Source organism: Diaporthe amygdali, assembly GCF_026229845.1.
Source record: "Diaporthe amygdali strain CAA958 chromosome Unknown NODE_55_length_279518_cov_64_759621, whole genome shotgun sequence".
Classification (NCBI taxonomy): Eukaryota; Fungi; Ascomycota; class Sordariomycetes; order Diaporthales; family Diaporthaceae; genus Diaporthe; species Diaporthe amygdali.
The window spans coordinates 189819-208701 of NW_026517075.1; the positions used below are offsets into that span (position 1 = coordinate 189819).

Sequence of the window (18883 nt, forward strand, 5' to 3'; positions counted from 1 at the left end):
TACCGCAGTCAGCTGTGCATGGCTCTGATAGCCTAAACCGAGCTGAGATGAGGGCAAAGGTCCAACAGGACTCTGGCAGACAGTCTGCCACTGTCCCAATGCTCATGGACAACTTTGCAACCTAGGCATGTTGATCAAGTTTCTGGATGGCCATATCTGACTGATGGAAAAGCGAATGGCTCTCATGGTGCCAAAGCCATGTTTGGCCTGATTTGACTGCCGTAGGAGCTTTGGCACGTTATAGACCATAGTATTCGAGGGTGCATTGTGGAACCCCTTGAATGTAAAGAATTTTCTGTTTCCTCTTTGGGGAGATGGCGGTCGGGGTGGACTGTTCGGGCTGATTGACACTTACGAGAAGCAAGACTCAATTGCAAATGATGTTGAATCTGACATGGTAGGTGCCGGGGGTTGCTACACCTGAAAGGGAAGGTCTTGGGGTGCCTGTCCCCGGATCCGAAGCACCTCTTTGCGATAGCGGATACTCACGCGCAAGAGTCGAGAATTCGAGAAACGAGATGGGCGAAAATCATCACCAAGAGCTCTGCGGGCAGACAATTCAGATGACACACAGATAGAGGGTAATTTGATCCGTGGTTAAACGCTGTGCCTTGCTGGCTGCAGGTCTGCGCCGTCGAGTTTATTGCCTGCCCGTCCTATCTGGCTGACCTCGGAGGCAAACAAGTCGTCCAACGCTGCGGCTGTCGAGTCTACAAGCACCAGAGCGAGTCGTGGAAGAATTGAGCAATAGAGACAAACTGTGCGCGAGGTCTGACCAACAATGATCTGACCAACAATGAACACTCATGTTGAGTTGCAGACAATTTCAGGTGGACCGAAGACTCGTTCGAACAGATCTCTCTGTGTGTGTGAAGGAGAGCACGTTTGTAGTTGGGTGAGATTATATAATCTTGGCCATGGCACCCCCTAAACGGTGGGGTGGCGGTCCCACCATTCTGGGGAAGTGGAGCTTGTACCGATGTACCCTGCACTCTCCCCCACTTACCTCGAGCTTCAAGTTATCAGGCAGCCAGTCACTCGGCTCGGATTCCGAACATCAAACACATCATTGTCGACCTTCACTCACACCATGTCAAGCCTCGATTCCATCGCAGCCGTCATTGTGGCGATTCACTATCTGTTTGTGTCACACCTCAAATAAACTCCAGGACTGTTTGCTTGTTCCGCCTCCGCCGTGTCCGAGTACATGTCCCATGATCTGCCCAAGGTTACATCTCATCACCAACTGGCTAGTGAGTGAGCATGGCTGCGACTTCGACTGCGAGCCATGGCTTTGAGCCAGAAAACCGACAATACATCGCTGTTGGATGCCTTGTCTGTAGACACAGCGAAGTGGATGCCACCATCAGGCCCTATTTCAAGCTTTTGGACCGCAAATGGTTCCGTTTCGAGACCACTGTCAGCCTCGACGATGCGACCACTGCAATCGTCAGAGTTCATGTACTTCCCGATGACTCATGTAACAGCCTCATTCTCCGAGACGATCCTTTCCTCCGCAGCAAGAAGAAGGATCTTCTCGCATCTCTCGACTATTCTCCCTCCACATGGCGAGGACTGTCCAGCCATGGTACACCTGTGGGCTTCCCTCAGCTCTCATCCCAAGACGAAGCTGTTCGAAGCCGTCTTGTAGACGATGACCCTGGCCAAGATATGTCGTTACTGAAGATGTTCAATACTATTCCATCACCGAGACCTGACATCAACCTGCTTGAGGACGCTGTATCACGAGAGTCCATGTCCAACCTGCTGTCAAGCTCAGTCGAAGACCTGATCACCGAGCTCTACCCCTATCAGTGTCGTTCAGCCGCACTGATGTTACAGAAGGAGGAGCAGCCTGGTCATGTGCTGGACCCGCGCCTTGTCCAAGTAAACGATCAAGAACGAAAACCTTGGTTCTACAACCCAAACACAGGTGAGGCTCGCAGGGAGCCTCGTCACTACGATCACATTTGCGGTGGAATCCTGGCCGAGGAAATGGGCTCAGGCAAAACCTTGATCTCTCTCGCTCTCATTGCCGCGACAAAGGACCAGCCTGCTGTTGTCCCAGAACTTTACCGCGGCGGCAACATCACTGTTCGCCCCAAGGTTGGATCCTTGATGGACATGGCCGCTGCAGTTGCCACCAAGAGCGGCGTCTCTTGGAAGCGCTATATCGACTCAAGATACGAAAACTGTGTTCAGGCCATCGAAAGGAATCCTGGCTGGTACTATCTACCGCGTCCAGAGGGCAGGAGACCCTCTCGACGTGCTGAGCCCCATACTCTTCCGTCAATTAAGATTTTCGTCAGCCACGCAACTCTGATAGTTGTACCTCCCAACCTTTTGAAGCAGTGGAAGCAGGAGACTTCCAAGCACATGCGGGGCCTCAAAGTCCTCGAAATGACATCCAAACAGAGCAAGGGTACGACCTCGAACGAATTCCCATCCATAAATGATCTGACTCACTGTGACATTGTGATCTGCACCGTGACCCGGCTGGAGAAGATATGGTCAACCCATAAGCGATCAGAGGCAGATGGATCACAATCCCTGGATTGCTCGCTCGGACAGGTCCAATTCAAGCGCTGTATCGTCGACGAGGGTCATAAACTTGGAAACATCAAGCTCAATAGTATCAAGACGACGTTGCTACAGATTCTCGATGCTCTTCATACCAACGCTCGATGGATCATGACGGGAACCCCAGCTAAGGGGCTATTCGGAATGGAGAAGGACAGCGATTTCAACACGTCCTTGGCCGAATCATCCGCCAAGCAGGAGAGCGAAGATCTCGAGCGCATTGGGGCTATCGCAACTTTCTATCTCAAGGCTCGGCCTTGGTCCAACACGGTCCTTGACCACGGTGATACCCTTGCTGACTGGAAGACTTACGTGATCCACGGCCGCAAGGACTGTCTTGCATCCACCTTCAACTCCTTGATCATTCGACATCGCCTCTCAGAAATCAGCCACATGATGCCGGCTGTTGATTCTAAAATTGTGAAGGTTGAGGGCTGTTATCAGGACAAGCTCTGCCTCAACCTCTTCTCCATGATGATCATTTTCAATGCTGTAGAATCTCAGCGTGCCGATGAGGATTACTTCTTTCACCAAAGAAATCGCAAGAGCATGCTCCAGTTGGTCAGCAACTTGAGACAAACCAGTTTCTTTGGTGGCTCATTCTTTTCAGCGTCTCAGATCCAGAAGTCTGTCGAAACGGCAGAGGAATTCTTGGAGAAAAAGACTGTCCCGATCAACGAGTCTGATGAGACACTGCTCAAGGCTGCAATTGAACTTGGGAAGACCGCTATGCATAACAAGATCAAGACAGCTGCGAACACCTTTCACGAGATGCCCATTTACATCGACCACTTTCCAGGCGGTACACCCCCCGCATGGTCAGTGGACGACGGAACCAGCTCTGGTCCTATGTGTACCAATTACAAGTTAATGATTGCAGCCCAACGGGCGCTGCGCCCTTTCCTTGGCTCGACCGAAGGCCTAAATACGTATCTCAACAGTGGCTCGTTCCTCGCGACGGGCACATCGGAGCGAGACAAGGCTATTCGCGATTCCCAGCCGCAACAGACCTCCAGTGTCACCAACAAAGCTGATACCACTCTCGCGGGCAACACAAAGCCGGGCGAAGACCATGTCAGCCCACGGAAAGGCCACTCTGCAACAATAAGGCTGAACGAGAAGGGAATTCCAACTCCTCCTCAGACCCCTGAGGTGGTCATTGAAATCGCTGAACCGCTAGCAGAGACCCAACTGATATCGACCGTCTCCGCGAAGCTATCCTACCTCATCGATGCTATCGTCATTCACCAGAAGGAGGAGCAAATTATCGTCTTCTACGACAACGACAACGTAGCTTGGTACCTCGCCGGTCTCCTTGAGATGCTTCAGATTCACCACTTGATCTACGCCAAGGGCATCTCCGCGGACCGTCGAGCCCAGTACGTCTCCACCTTTACGCACAGCAGCAAATTTCGTGTCTTGCTCATGGACATTGCGGAAGCCGCCTTCGGTCTAGATATGCGGTCCGCGTCACGAATCTACTTCATCAGCCCCGTGCTGGACCCACAGGTGGAGGCGCAGGCTATCGGGCGAGTGAGGCGAATTAGCCAACAGAGGAGGGTTACGGTCGAGACGCTAGTGCTCCAGGGCAGCATCGAGGAGGTCATCATGGAGCGTAAATTGAAGATGACGTAAGCGGAGCACCGCAGCTGCAAGACCATCCTCGACGACCGCCCGATCTACGACTGGATCCTGAACGCGAAAATCATCCCTCTGCCGGACGTCGCCAATGATGATGGCCCGGCCCAGATGGCGCCTCTCGTGGTTCCGCAGTATATATTTGGTCGTGAATTCGGTCGCGAGGTGGTTGACCCAGATGAAGATATTTTGCTGGAGGACCCATCCCATTCAGCTGCTGCAATGTCAGACAAGGCGAAGGGCAAGAGACCAGTCAGGGGTGTCGAGCCTGCCGTCGACGGCCCGAGTGCGAGGTCTAGTGATTCGAAGGGAAAGGTGAGAACCCGAACTCGTCCGGTCAAGCGGGCTCGTTTTGCGTGTGCAGACAGCGACGGTGCAGCTGTGTCCGATAGGGCTGCCGATACTGAGCAAGAATCGGGTATGGAGAGTGCCCTGGACGAATCACCACAGACTGCTGCCATTGGTAACCAATCCGTTGGTGGCTCTTCCTCGGCGGCAGTCGTGGATGTTCCCAGTGGCTCCCAGCCTGCGCTCCCGGCTCGTCCTGCTAAACGTGCTCGCTTCACGGACATTCACGGACCTGACCACGTGGAGTGAGGTCGGCCTCAATGAGATTGCAAGGAGAGCCAATGCCATCTACGCGTACATCTGGCTTTAGTGGCTATCTCTTCATGGGTGTATAGACCTGGTGGCCAAGTATAGAGGCTTTTTACATCACGAAACGGGGTTTCCGCAAGGCCTAGCTTTGATATCGCGCGGCGTTAACTGGCATACGAATTGAGAGACTCGTGCATCGATGTATGTTTGCAAATCTTTCTGTATATTTGAATTTGTTTGAATGCTCCTTGAATGGTGGTTCTGTTGTATTTCGGCGTTAGTATACACACGACAAATGGTACTGACTGAGATGGCGTTGGGGTGATAGAGGTCAGAAATGGATTTTGCCTTAGCTCCCAGCGGTTCTACTGTGCTTCTTGGCGCTTTGGCTTCTGGGTTGTACTTTGGGCAGTCATGTCGAGGTTGGGAGATACGTTGGGCCAAGAAGGACGAACAGGACGAGTGCAGCATGGTGTAGTTCGAACTGCCCCCAAGTCCCTCTCAATCTGCAGGCCTCGTCGTCTGGACATATCACTTGGCGCGCGACTGTTAGCGTGCCCAGGGCCATCACAGGGCGGCTTGATGACAAGCTTTCTGGGCGTTTTTGCGGGCCATGCAGCCAAGGCGGCGACCGTCCAAGCGTACCAGAACACAACATCAAGACGATTGATTGTCCATCTTCGACAAACGCATTTTGGCGCCCTCTCAGCTCTCTCGCCATTGCTACCCAATCCCTAGTCGACGCGAACAGTCGTTGAGACACGGCCTAGTCATGGTGACGGTCATGATCATGCAACAGCCCCCTGATTATAGAGACAGAAGAGAGCGGTGCAGACTTGACGCGAGGCAGCTCGCAGACTATCTCATTCGGGGTCACCGTCGTTGTGGGCTGCCAGGACGGTCAGTCATTCGAACACTTCTCCATCCAGTCGCATAGTGGATATATCAGGCCAAACTTAGCCCCTTGATGTTGGGACAAGTGCTACGCAGCCTCGCTCGTAGGAGGTCAATGCTGCTCTGCCAACGAAGAACCGCTAGGCAATAGAGAAAGCCCAGGGTATCGGCGACTCGCCCAATGGCGCGCCCCTGTGCTCCCCCACCACGGCACCCCTGAGACGTCTCAAAGGTGTCGCGCAGAGCCTCAAAACTACCATGGCTTTTAAGCTTTCCTCTCCACTTTCGACCTCACTCACCTTACCAACGAACGCCACCATGGGCCGGCCCTTTAAACGATGTCGAATCAGCGCGCACGGAAACTTCCAGCCCAATGGCAGGTCGGAAATGCTCTTGCAGAGTTCCTCCTCCACTCCGGCGGCTGGTGACTTCGGCACTCAGTAATAGACATTGCTGTCCCGATTGGTCGATCACTTCTCCCAGCCCATCCCTGTCCACAAACAGGGGCTGACACTGCGCCCCCATCGAAGGTGCCACCGTGCCTGACAGAAGGTTGTGTCGATCAGGAAGTCCACGCGCTAAGGGGATCAACTCGGGTGCTTACCGAGTGGGTGCCAGTCCCCATTGAAGAGGCTCAGGAAGCTTGTGCACATCATTGATTGCCGAATAAGCTTAGCATTTAGCATCTGGAGTCTAAGGACATGAGCCACACGCCATCTTTCGGGCACTACATCTCATCTCTCACGTCCGATGGCTACTTCGCACTATCAAGCTGACACTTGAAGACATCCGACCTCCAAGCTCAATCGAACAGTATATCTTGGCAGACCTGAGATGGCAGATGTCAATTGTCAGACCTGAGGCGAACGAGCGCACGGTGCATGTCGTCTTGTACCTGCGGCGAAAGTTCGGGTGGAACGACCGAGGCTGTGCACAATCCTGGGTGCTCCAGAAACGCAAGGCTTGGGAGATCAACGATGATTTTCATGATCCTCAAAACGAAGAAACCGGGGGGATCTAAGCAAGGATTTACTGGGAATTCCCGAACACTCATGCAGCTCTCGTCACACAGCCATTCCCCTATTTCCTGTGTCCTCCTTGTCTCCCGTGTCATGTCGTGGCCTTGGTCGCGAGGCTTCATGATTCCTCTTTCTCACTTGTCCTGCCCACATTGGGCTGGCGTCAGTTTCACGCCAGGTCTCATCCCATCTCCCCCATCATTGCTGGCGGAAATGCCAAATCGCACCTGGAGCACGTGTTCGTGATCAGTTATCACCGTCTCCACCTCGCTATGAGTTTCGTCTTGTCTCTACCTCGTCGCATAATTCCCCAAGCCAGCAACTTGAGGTGGCAGCCTTCTGACATGGCTTGGACGTTCTACGCCAAGCCGTCTCAGGCACGGGCCCAACATCACGAACTTCGATCCAATGATTGACCCAGGGTTCGTATGCACTCACTGCGCAGTGAGCCTACGTTGGCGTCGATGGCTTCTTCCACCTGTAGGATGGGGCCACCACGACAGGGTAGGGACAGTTCGAGTGTTTCGTCCCCGTCATGAACTTGCCTCTAGTAGGCATTTGCCGCGATGCCCTCTCGCCATGGACCTCGCGCGCCAGCCATACGGCGCTACTGCGGAGGGTCCTTTGACCAGGGCCTGATGTTTGGGCCAAACAAGGCTTGGTGATGCTTGTGTCACTATCCTCGACGGCCTTACCCGCCATCGCACGGCATTTGAGGTCCACTCATCGAGAAGACCTCCTTCTCTCGCCGAGTATTAATATGAGCTGGCTTGCCCACCTATCTCGACTGTATTCGTTCTCATCATCGGCATCATCATCCTCTCTAATCAGCTCTCTTCTCTCATCTCAAGGCAGGGCCTTCTTCGCTTCTAATCACTACTTTTTATTCTAAGTGTATCTGCTTGTGCAGTCTTCATATCCCACTCATCCTCATTATCTTATATAACATTAGTCAAAATGTTCGCCAAGGTCCTCGTCCTCGCGCTTGCCGCATCTCCCCTCGTTGCCGCCCACGGCCGTGTTGATGTCGTCACTGGCGACGCAGGCGGAAACGGTACAGCTCTCGCCATCCAGGGTGGAGTTGTTCCTCTGACCGGAAAGAACAAAGTCGTAAGTCCACACCGGCAACCCACCAACAATCCGGAAGGATCACAAGCTAACCGAGGCCATCGGCGACCAGACTGAGGTAGACACCACTGTCTTCGGCTCCAAGCAGCCCGCCAGCAATGGCCTGGGCAAGACAACCGACACGGGCAAGATCGCGGCCGCGGACGTGCCTCAGCTGATGTCGGCGGCGACCGCACAGGCGGGCACAACGCTGCCGCAGGTCAACTCGTCGCTGAGCGGCACGTGGCACGTCGTAACATCGGATGGCTTCGGCCAAGTCTTCGCAGTGCTGGACCCCACGGCCACGGGCAACTTCGCCAACGGCGTCCCGCTCACCACCACCCAGGACGTCCCCGGCAACAACGGCAACCCCCCTCGCGGCAACAACAAGTACAAGAAATCCGTGCTGCGCCGCTTCGCGGAGAGCACCGGTATCATTGCCAAGCGCGCCACCAACGTCAATGAGGACTTCCCCATGACTTTCTCCGTCCCCGCTGGCACGACCTGCTCTGGCACTGCTGGCGACCAGCAGAACGTGTGCCTCGTCAAGATCGCGAACAAGAACAATGCGGGTCCATTCGGTGGCGTCGTCGCTATCCAGATGGCGGGCGCTGCTGCCGCCCCTGCTGCCGCCGCGGCCCCTGCTACGGCAGCCAAGGAGAGGCGGGAGTTTGTTGCTTGAGTGAGCATTGGTCGACTCGTTCTTCGGGGTGCGCCTGATACGATGACCTGACCGACTTTTTTGCTTACTTGGCATAAATGCCATGACCCCTTCGCGGGATTGGACTGGGACTGATGGGACTGACTGCTGCTGCGGTGCGCTGGATGGATAGGTGCAAGAGGGTATGTAACGACTGGGTCGATTCTCCTCTTGCCATTCTTGACTGTGTGTCATGGCGTGGGTCCGGGTTCCGGAGTGGTGACGGCCCGCTGTTCGTGTGTATATAACTCACGGGTCACAAAAGAGCTCTTCAAGGAGAGAAGGGGTGGGGGGCTGTGACTGATACCATTTGATCTGTAGATGATATTCTGTCGCTGACAATATTTAACATTTTAAAATGTGCTTGGCGTTGAACCTTGTGAATGCTTCGTTCCTATCTACTTACTGATCATAAGGTGCTGGTGAATATGTGTTCTCGTAACCTGGATGTGCTAGATGATGGACTTGAAGTTGAGATCGTGCAGCTTTTTAGGATTTAGGACACTGATACATCCCAGGGAGACTCCACACTGGTGCTCTGAGGTGCAGCCTGGGCACTCGCTCTGCATTGATCGTACAAGCTCAAGCACCACGAATAACAAGTTCGACCAGCCCTTTTCTTTTCGCTGTTGACATCGATTTAACATTGTCGTTCCGCAGCTTCCACAGTAGCATTTCCCATGTACAATTCTCGAAAGGCTGTCTGGCAGACAACAATATTACACAGTCAATGGTTTAACAAAGAAAGGCATTCCTGTCTTTTCGCTTCACCGTCCCGCAGTCTACACCGCTGGGCCTCTGCCGATCCAGTACCTGTAACTCCTAAAAGGGCCCCGACGGCGGTCAATGTTGTTGTATTGTCGCAGAGGGGCCAGACCCTGCTGGTTGGTGTCGAAGTACAGCCAGCCATCCAAGATACAGGCTGTGTCAGCAGCCTGAAGGAGCCCGCTGCGAACCAGGGTCCTGTGGACCAGGTTCTCCACGGGTACGATACCGGAGCCATCAGCTGGGACGGCAGTGACCGAGTCTGTGAATTCAGACTCTAGGGTGTCGACGTACAGAATGGCGTTATGCTATCACGAATGTTGTCAGGATCATTCCAATATGACAAGCTTGGGGAGAGTACTAACCTCAGAGGCCATCATGTAGATACGGCCCTTGTCGTCCGCAGTGAAGCCCGCCTGCTCCGAGGGAATGTTTCCCGGGATCTGGATCTTCGCAGCTAGCTCCTCATCGCTAAGCCCGCTAATCAATGCCTCCTGAGAAAGTATATACCACCGGTGAGAAGACTTGACGCCCCAGTACACATTCCCAGACGTAAGGGCAATGCCGTTGGTCCCGGACGTCATGTACGACGGCTTGGTGCCGTTCCAGTTGCGGATCGGCTCGCCATTGTAGATGGACGTAAACCGCTCGTCGGGCCTGGTGAAGGTCGTGTTGTAGAGGTGGCGGATGAACTCGCCCGTGGAGAGGTCCAGTGTGGTGATGGAGCCGTACTGGGAGTCCTCCGTGATGAAGGCGTAGCCTCCGGTTCCGAGCGTGTTGTTCACCTTGATGTCGTTCAGCTGCAGCTTGGCGAACCACTGGTCCTCGGGGTAGATGTATGTCCTGATGGGCTCGCCCGTGGTGTAGTTGAAGTTGATGATCTTGGGGCCGTCTGGGACTGGCATTGCACTGTGTAATGTTGTCAGCATGGTGGGCTGTTGTTGGAATACGTGTTGTCACTATGAGGTGTGATAAACTTACGCGCCATTGGGGACACCAGAGTCAATCACCCACCAGCCACCGACGGAGTCAAGCACAATATTCTGCACATTGACAAAACAGGTGGATGCGTTTTGCCCTTCGGCACAGTTCTGCCATTCCTCCGAAGGCCATGGAATCTCTTCGCTGAAAGAAGTGGCCTTGGTCAGGGTGTGGTTCTGCTTCTCCATGTTTCTGGCGTACGTGAAGAAGATGTTGTGTTCCGGGTCCACTGCAATGCCAGTAGGAGGTATGGCGCCCTCATGGATCGCATCCGGGACGTCGCCAATCACCTGGAAGTCGCTGGAGCACGCTCCAATCGGGTCGGAGTCGTTTCGGATCCATGAGTACGGCACCGGGCATGCCGGCGACTCGGTTGTTGTTGAACCGTTGCGAAAAGCAGTAGCTGCTCCGGCTAGCGCAGCCGTCGACCCCAGGATTCTCATCATAGTAAGAAAGGGTCGAAAAGATCGCAGGGAAAAGAGTGAATGGCGGAAGTCTGCTAGACAATGAAGGAATTGAAGCGAGAGTCACGGTCAAATGGGACAGAGGTGAGTTCAACATAGGGCTAAGATGTCCTCATCTCGATGCGCCTTTTATAGAAATGCACGGCGCGAGGCCATCTGTACTCCGGTCTCCGCTTCGTGAGGCTCGTTGCTTTGCCAAGATGGTGTTGTGGACTCGACGACGACGCATGCTCGCGGTCCCGAGTCGTAAAGCCTGTCTTGGCATTGGCTTTTATGGTTGGCGTCAATGGGTGTGGAAACTTGGTTAGACTTCATCCTATAGTCTAGATCTCCCGAGGCGATCCGGGCGGAATTGAGTTTGATGAGGGGATCGTTGAGGCTGAATTAACGCAGAATACCTCCCAAAGTACGAGTTGGCAGACACGCCTAGACGAAGAAAAGGGGCATAGGATAAAATGGAGTGCGCGACATCTATTATAAATAGCTTCACCATGCCAAGATAACATGGAAAGGACGGCATTAACCGAAAAGTTATCTCCAACTGAGCCATCAAGGTTCTCTCGAGTGCTTCTGATGATCACTCCAGTCCAGCGGTGCCCTCCCGCTCAGCACAGCAGCCAGATTCTGACCCGGTAATGATATACTCAATTGAGCGTTCAGTTCGCAAAGAATGATGTCTATTCTAGTGCGACATGTAATATGCTAGCTGGGACCTAGAACACGAGCCATATGGAAAGAACTGGTTTTAACTTTAGCGTCCCCGCATATAATGCCGCTATCACGGCCGGGGTCATTGCCCTGCAAGTTACAAACCCACACCGGTGATAGGTGCCCGAAGTTGTTCCGAAGGTAGTGCGGCTCGTAAGTTGTGGGTGCCTCTCGGAGTTTCGACACAGTCGTGTGTTTGATTGCGAATTGAGTTGATGAATGGTGTAGCGATGATAATCACGTCTGGCCGACTAACAACTCGAACAACGATGATTACAGCCTCAATTACTTGCGAGCATGTCCACGCATTACTCGTCCTCACGGCACTTGCCGAAAATCCTTCAAGAAATCAAGGATTTGGTGACTACCAGAGACATTCTCGTTCTTGTTGGCGACGCCGCGCTCCGCTGTGGGACGGTATTAATTTTCACGATTCGGCACCTCTCTCCCGGGTAGTCATGACCTGTCAATTATTTACTGGTGTCTCTGCTGTAAAATTGCCGCATGTCTCAACGCACTCAAACTGTGTAATCTTTCGGATTGCCGAAAAATCCAATCCTCAGCTCACTGCCGACCCGTCCATGATGGAGCCTTCGAATGACTGCCCTACTGAGTCCCACCGCCCATAACACGATGATCATGCCCACGCTCTGAGGTCTTCAGCTAGGTGGACGGATCGCAACGGAGGGAAAAGTAGTCGATGGTGAGATTCTTTGTGCCAGACCCGCCTATAAATTGCTCATACTCACCTGTGCAGTTCTCGGCTCTATGAGATGACATCGCCGTGTTAGCACATGCATCACACTTTGCGATCTTTTGAAGGAGAGGCTTTTTAGGGTGAATGTGATAGAAGCTGTACGGCTATAAGAAGCAACTTACTTGAAAAGATAGCATGTATAAGGGTCGTCAACTGTAATCTTTGTTGGTGGGAATTTGAGGATGGGCGGATCGTTACAATGAATGCCGTCGAAAAGGTGGGCCAAGAAGTCTTGCTATACGTCAGTCAAACTCTTGAAAAGGAGGAAATACGGAGATCATACTGCATTGCCCAAGATGAGTCGTGGTCGGCTTGTAGAAACAAGTGTTAATGTATGGAAAGTTCACGAGCTCGTCGAAACAGAGCGTCGCCATCCTCTCGTCCGACGCAATAGCCATCTTGCGTTCGTATGCCATGATGACAGCAACGACCGCAAAAATTCTTATGAAGCATTTCATGACTGTTGGGTGTTGGGTAATGCGACTTCTGCTTTCGATTTGCTCTCTGACCTGGTTGAACGCACTTGGTTGGGATTGTAATGGAAGGGGAAGAGGAAGGGACAAGTTTGGTTATGGAACAGCTACATTGAAGGCTGTTCATATACAAGTATGGCTGCGAGTGACTGACAACAATCACAGTCATCGATTCCAGGAACATCTGAAAGTTCTCGGATGAAGGATCCTTTGTCACAAATCAATGTTAGTCAGACGCTCGAGATCTTTCGGTTCTTACAAACATCTGTTACTAAATCCGTGAACATGGCTGCCTTCACCGACGCTCGAATGGATTCTTGTTCATCCTGCTCAAGCTCTCGCCCGTCTCTTGATGCGACCACATCGAGATATGTTGCATCACTTAATCGCTTTGTTTTCCCTGCCGCTATCCCCATTCCCCTCCCGATCTAAGCCCACGGTACGGCTGTCAAGTGATTTAAGTGAGATCGCAGTGAAACATCTTTCTACACACTCGGATCAGTATGGTACAAGCCACACTGAATATTTTCGCGCGCTTGCAGATCATCTGTAGGCTCAAAATCTTCACAGTGGCGGCCCCTGCCAGATGAAGACATTGAAACTTCAGAGATTACATGATTATTCAAGTGCTTAGAGGCCTGCTTCATGGGGACTTCACCTGAAAAGGTAGCGAGGTTACAACGCGTTGACCCCGATGCCGGTAGCGTCCCCGTTCCGAAAGGGTCCTTGACGGTGTCAGCAAGCGAGTGCAAACAAGCAACGTATTGAGTCCATACGTACGGCATTTCCAAGTATTATCTGAGCCGAAAGACCAGTTCATCAAGTCCCTACTCGAAGCCGTATGCCATGAATGTGACAAGATTTGTTAAACCAACCGTCGGAATTGCTTTGGTGGTTGGACTGCTGGTCTTAGAGATATTGTCTGATACCGCTTGTAACAATCTTCACTAAAATGGTGATGAAAGCGTATTCGAAATAGGCACATTCAAATTTAAACCAGTGCTGAATTCATAGCGCATCTAAGCGTCTCTTTATTCAAAGGTTTCTCAAGCCCGGCCCGTGGCTTCCTGTCATCACCCAATTCATCACTCAATCGTTGACATGGAGTCCTACCGTAGACCATGGTTGAGTGTATGCTTCATCTTATTATCCTGGATTAGCTTCAGCAGTGCAGACCCTTGGTGGTCCTGCCAAGTCCAACAGTTGTCCTGTGACTGAGCAATAGGGTCTTGCTGAGCTTCTGCCTCAGCCGTGCGGCTCTACAAAAACGACGGCTGGTGACTCTGATTCATTCATGGCTGTACGTGGCTACCAGGGCTTTCTTTGCCTATGACTGTGTCTTCACATGAATCTCCAGGTATAAAGTGTCTTCAGCATTCCTCGGTTTCTACCAATTTTCCCAAATACTTTCAACGCCAATCGCATCACAGCACAGAGATTATGAAAATCTGTATTCACAGTGAATCTACTTATTTTACTCATAAATTTGGATAACCTGGCCGAGGGAGACTCTTCCGATTAGGTCGTAACAATGAGGTCACGCTCCCCATTGGTAGAGTCTAAGTTCGTTTACCGCGGCAGGGTGGGCGAGTTCTTCTATTCTTGGGTGCGCTGCGGTGCGACGGCCCAGGTAAGGGCCCAGGCCGTCCTGCCAGCCGTTATTGCGTTCTAGCTAATTATATTTGAAGATAATTTGTTCAGTGATTTCCCTCGCATTGGTAGCAGGGACCATGAGACCGGTGGGACCGGTGGCATTATCTACCCTCGACTTAGCCACCAATCGGACATGGATGACGTTGTTCATATTTGTGAACCTAATGTGTCTCGGATGGGGCGTTTTGTCAATTTTCAAGATGTGGCTCCTGGCATCGCTCGAGCGCCATCCAACCTGCTTTCGCCTCTACTTCCTCGTCAGCGGTGGACTGATGATTATATTCAATGCCGTGTTCGGCTCTGTGAGTGACCCTAAAGAAAATGATGTCTTTTGACGATTTCCATACTGAAAACAATAGACGTACATCATTTCCGTTCTCAATACCCCTGAAGGCTGCCAGGTTACGACAACACCAGGTTGTTCTAATGCCATCGCCATTCCGGCCCTTCAGCTTCTGTGGGTACTCATCGAGATGTTTCAACTAATCTACACAATGTGCAGATATTTCGGAAGGGATAGGGATTTTGAGAATCGTAACAGAAGGTCTGATGAATGGAGAACTTGGACGAGAGGATTTCAAGTCAGTGGCAAAGACCAGCCCGGTCATACACCTCGGCAACTTTTACACCTGCTCTGCTGATTCTTACTCAATCCTAGGTCCTCAGCACTCTCGGCTCCACTGCACTAGCGATCATTCTGTACCTTCCTTTGTCACCTGGAGTACCTGTGGTGGACGGAGTTAGAAAGATATCTGGCGGGCTATTACTTTCTGGGACCGTTGTTTGCGGCATTATACTCCTTTGGCATGCCATTCTCTGGACCAATCACGGGATGCGTAGGTGCCACCAGCAGTACGGCTACTACGTGGTCTACATTGTACTGGAAGTTCTTGCGGCTCTCGGTCTCTTTGGTGTCAGTATTGTAAGTCTTCGACTTTGATTTTGACCTAGTGCGCTGTTATTCATCTAGATGCTGATCTAGTACTTACAAAACTGTCAAGTCTTACATGATCGCCTTTCTCTTAAAAGGCGCCCCATGCAACCCCCTTAGCAACCAGGGGTGTCTCGCGGTTCTTGCCATGGACGGTTTCGTTTACCTGGCAGGCTTGTTGCAACTTGTCCAATTATGTGAAACTATTCGTAAGCACCGCAGGATAATAGTAGTGCTTCGACTGAGAAAAATACGGAAGCATTCAGAGCGTCATCATCACAGTGACGACGGATGGGCTTCTGATGAAGAATTCGAGCTGGCGCCTGGTTTCACCTTCAGCCAAAACGAGCAAGACGAGTGCGAGAAGGACAGACTCGGTGATGCGCGGAAGAAAGCCAAAGCTAAACAAAAGAAAGAGAAGGCGGACACAGAAGCAGCCAAGCGCAGGTTTCGACACGAGCACGAGAGAGCCAAAGCTAAACGAAGAGCGCGGGCTGGAGGCGCGAGATCCGAGGATCGCGGGGCAGAGAGAAGTGAGGGTCGCACGGTGCATAATGACCGTCGCGAGCGAGACCGCGAGCGAGATGGAGTAAGACGAGGGCATTCCAGATACAATACAGAACGGGGAGATGGAGAACACCCCCGTCAGCACGGAAATGTAAGCAAGAGACACGGCGTGACGCCATAGAATCACTTGAATGAACAACAACCAAAGGTTGGACCCAAAGTCTCCGGATAAGAGGCATAAGGGGAGCCTGGAATGTATCAAAGCTCTGAAGAGGACGAGTTGGCTCGTTTATGCAGAGTACACACGGCTAATACGTCGGTTCAGCAGGCAGAAGGGCTATCACGCTCACAACCTCGGCACGCGCAACATCACGCCCAATATGGGAGACATGATACTCGACATGGGAGGCATGAGTCTCGACACCGGAGGCATGATCTTGGACCGACCGCCGGGGCTCAACAGCAACGGGAGCCTCAAAGGACGGCAAGGTCAGTCCCTCCCGCATTGGACCGCCAACCCAGCCGTGATTCCACGTTTTCTGGGTATTACAGTTGCAATTCCAGTATTTCAAGGAATCAAGGGGGCTCTACGACCTGACAGACGAAATAATTTCCAATGGCTTGAGCATATTTACTCATGTCTGGAAACCCTAGTCTCTCAACCGAACTCGGATTAGTCGTGGATCATTCTCGGGCGCTCAGGAAAGGGCAAGAGCATTTTCTCAAGGTCACATGGAGAAGTCGATGATACGCAGTGTATTACCAGGACTGCTGAAATCCGTGGTTTCTGGTTATACAATCGATTGGAATTTCTTAGCGTGTAACCGGTCCTCAGTCAATTTTCTGCTCGCCCTGAGTTCATGGCGGCTACCCTACAATGCCGACATCAGAAACATAAGTCTTAGAGGGGGCGGAGGGGCGATAAAGGCAAATGTGTAACACACCCCAAGTATTAATGATCAATCCCATCTCTCAGAGCTTGACGTGATTCATATTGATCCAGGCACAGGAGCTGGTATTATCGTGAAGTTCCTGTTTTGGCGCACGCTGTTGCGATTGTTGGTGAAATTGACGGACTGTTGCGCCCTGTTCAGGCAGTTCCGATAGCCTGCACATGTAGTCAACCGTGACCAAGCAATAACTGAAAGCAGGCCCATTTGATTTGTGTGCGCTCAAATAACATCACCAAACAGTTCTACACAAGAAGAGCCCTCCAGCCCTCAATTTTAGGATCACCTATTCCCGAAGAAAGCGTTGACCATGGTTGAATGCATGCTTTTAACTTTTTATTATTTATGAGCTCAGCAGCGCAGGCCCTTGATAGCCCGGCGCAGCCCACCGACCGCCTTGTGACTGGGAAATACGGTGTTTTGCTTGGCCTCTGCCTCGGTTGTGCGGCTCTACAGATATGGCAGCTGCGAGTGGCGACTCTGGCTTTCTCATGGCTTTGAGTGAGTACCAACGTCTGCCGCATGACTGTAGTCACCTCCTCGTCCAGGTATAAAATCTCTTCGACATTCCTCGTCCTGGTATATTTTCTGAAATATCATAGACATGTTGAGGAACACGCCGGGAGACAAATGAAACACCCACTCATATTTGATCGTGAAACTCCCTAATTCTCATATCTTGACACTGACATCCTTCTCAAATAACGTCGTCGCAATGGGAAAGCTCTCTGGCTTCCGCATTTGCAGTTGCGTTGTCTGCCACGCGCTATTGGCGAGGCTCACAATTTGGCGCCTCGTCGCAATCATTCAGGTAGGAATACCAGATTACCAACAGGATGGCGGAATCTCTTTGGACTGATGACGTGCATAGACTACTTTTGCCCTTCTAGGTTTATCGTTGTCGGTAGGGGTCTTGCGACCATGGGGCCCGGCCACACTGTCTCCGCTCCCTACGTCCGACAACAAGATATGGCTCAAAACATTCGCTCTGGCGAGCGGTCTCTGTATCTTTTGGTCCGTGCTGGGGGGAGTATTCAAGGAGAATGATTTTCAATATCTGGAACGCCACCCGACTGGACACCGCTTCTACCTCCTCGTCAGCGCTGTACTTATTTCTGCCACCGGCATCACAATCGTCGTGAGTACCTTCTTTCCAACATTGGACCAGATCTTGTTACGGTCAAGGCTAAAACTGATAGGGTTTCGTTTTTGTGGACATGCTCCCCCAAGCCTGCCACCACCACTATAAAACTCGCCCGCCAGGTTGTAATGTAGCATGGGCAATCGTGGCCTTTGAGAGCTTGTGGTGCCTATTGGAGCTATTATATTTCTCACGCGTTTGGCCGCTCGATAGTGGTGATGGTCGCAAGTGCAAGTGGGCGGTGTGGATTAGGTATTATCAAGTACGTGGCACAAGCCGCTCAGGCATGAGTTCCATTCCTTATTTCTCCATCATCTGCTGACTTCATCCCGCGATAGACCTTCTTTGCTGCGGCGTCTTCTTTGATCGCAATCCTTTTATTTCTACCCCATAGAATTCCCGTGGTAGAGGGAGTTCGCACCGGATACTACTACTGGTTACTACTTCTTGAAGCCATTGTGTGTGGGATTGTCTGCCTCTGGCATTTTATGCAAATAGTCGGACCGCACTGGTTTGAGCGCTCTTTTACACTGTGTGTCTTTTACATAGTCATGGAAATTCTTTGTCTCATCCCAATTGGAATCGGCCTGGTGAGTGATCCTTTATTGCATGTCTGCCCTTAGTGGACGCTCCTCTTGGTACCCAGTCATTACTGACACGATCAACAAGGGTTTCACGGTCATTTTTTTCTATGGTAATGCTCCTTGCAATCCAATCAGTAACGATTGGTGCTTCGTGGTTCTGGTTATTAATGTCCTCACCTGCGTTCTTGGTTTAATCCAGCTTGCTCGGTACGCCAAATTGCAATATGTATGGGGGGAAGTCATGCCACCTTTGAAAGAGACACATGAGCAAAAGCGCGAGGAAAATAGGCTCAGGGAGGAAGAAAACAGGTGCAGGAGAGAACAGCGGAAAGAAATGCAGCGGAAAGAAACGCAGCGAAGGGAGTACAGCCGGCGAACAAGGAAGCACAATACCAACGATATTCCCATGGCTCCCCAGCGGACCTGCAACCCGA

The 18883-nt window shown here is 51.9% G+C and overlaps 5 protein-coding genes across 5 annotated transcripts; 3 read left to right on the forward strand and 2 right to left on the reverse strand.

Moving 5' to 3' along the window:
* Positions 1-1263: 1263 nt before the first annotated feature.
* On the forward strand, positions 1264-4815 carry J7T55_010925 (uncharacterized protein; the record flags this gene model as incomplete). Its single annotated transcript, XM_053135489.1, has 2 exons — positions 1264-4113; positions 4237-4815. 2 exons carry the CDS (start codon positions 1264-1266, stop codon positions 4813-4815), a joined length of 3429 nt encoding a protein of 1142 aa, XP_052986883.1.
* A 2870-nt stretch (positions 4816-7685) lies between these two features.
* J7T55_010926 (uncharacterized protein) lies at positions 7686-8517 on the forward strand (the record flags this gene model as incomplete). Its single annotated transcript, XM_053135490.1, has 2 exons — positions 7686-7838; positions 7909-8517. The coding sequence occupies 2 exons, from the start codon at positions 7686-7688 to the stop codon at positions 8515-8517; spliced, it is 762 nt and encodes a 253-aa protein (XP_052986884.1).
* Positions 8518-9317: 800 nt separating this feature from the next.
* On the reverse strand, positions 9318-10727 carry J7T55_010927 (uncharacterized protein; the record flags this gene model as incomplete). Its single annotated transcript, XM_053135491.1, has 3 exons — positions 9318-9608; positions 9666-10209; positions 10282-10727. The coding sequence occupies 3 exons, from the start codon at positions 10725-10727 to the stop codon at positions 9318-9320; spliced, it is 1281 nt and encodes a 426-aa protein (XP_052986885.1).
* A 1044-nt stretch (positions 10728-11771) lies between these two features.
* On the reverse strand, positions 11772-12668 carry J7T55_010928 (uncharacterized protein; the record flags this gene model as incomplete). Its single annotated transcript, XM_053135492.1, has 4 exons — positions 11772-11860; positions 12203-12219; positions 12333-12441; positions 12494-12668. The coding sequence occupies 4 exons, from the start codon at positions 12666-12668 to the stop codon at positions 11772-11774; spliced, it is 390 nt and encodes a 129-aa protein (XP_052986886.1).
* A 1868-nt stretch (positions 12669-14536) lies between these two features.
* J7T55_010929 (uncharacterized protein) lies at positions 14537-16451 on the forward strand (the record flags this gene model as incomplete). The annotated part of the gene is made up of 8 exons (XM_053135493.1): positions 14537-14638; positions 14696-14793; positions 15177-15258; positions 15338-15476; positions 15534-15800; positions 15862-15925; positions 16103-16263; positions 16429-16451. 8 exons carry the CDS (start codon positions 14537-14539, stop codon positions 16449-16451), a joined length of 936 nt encoding a protein of 311 aa, XP_052986887.1.
* Positions 16452-18883: the final 2432 nt, after the last annotated feature.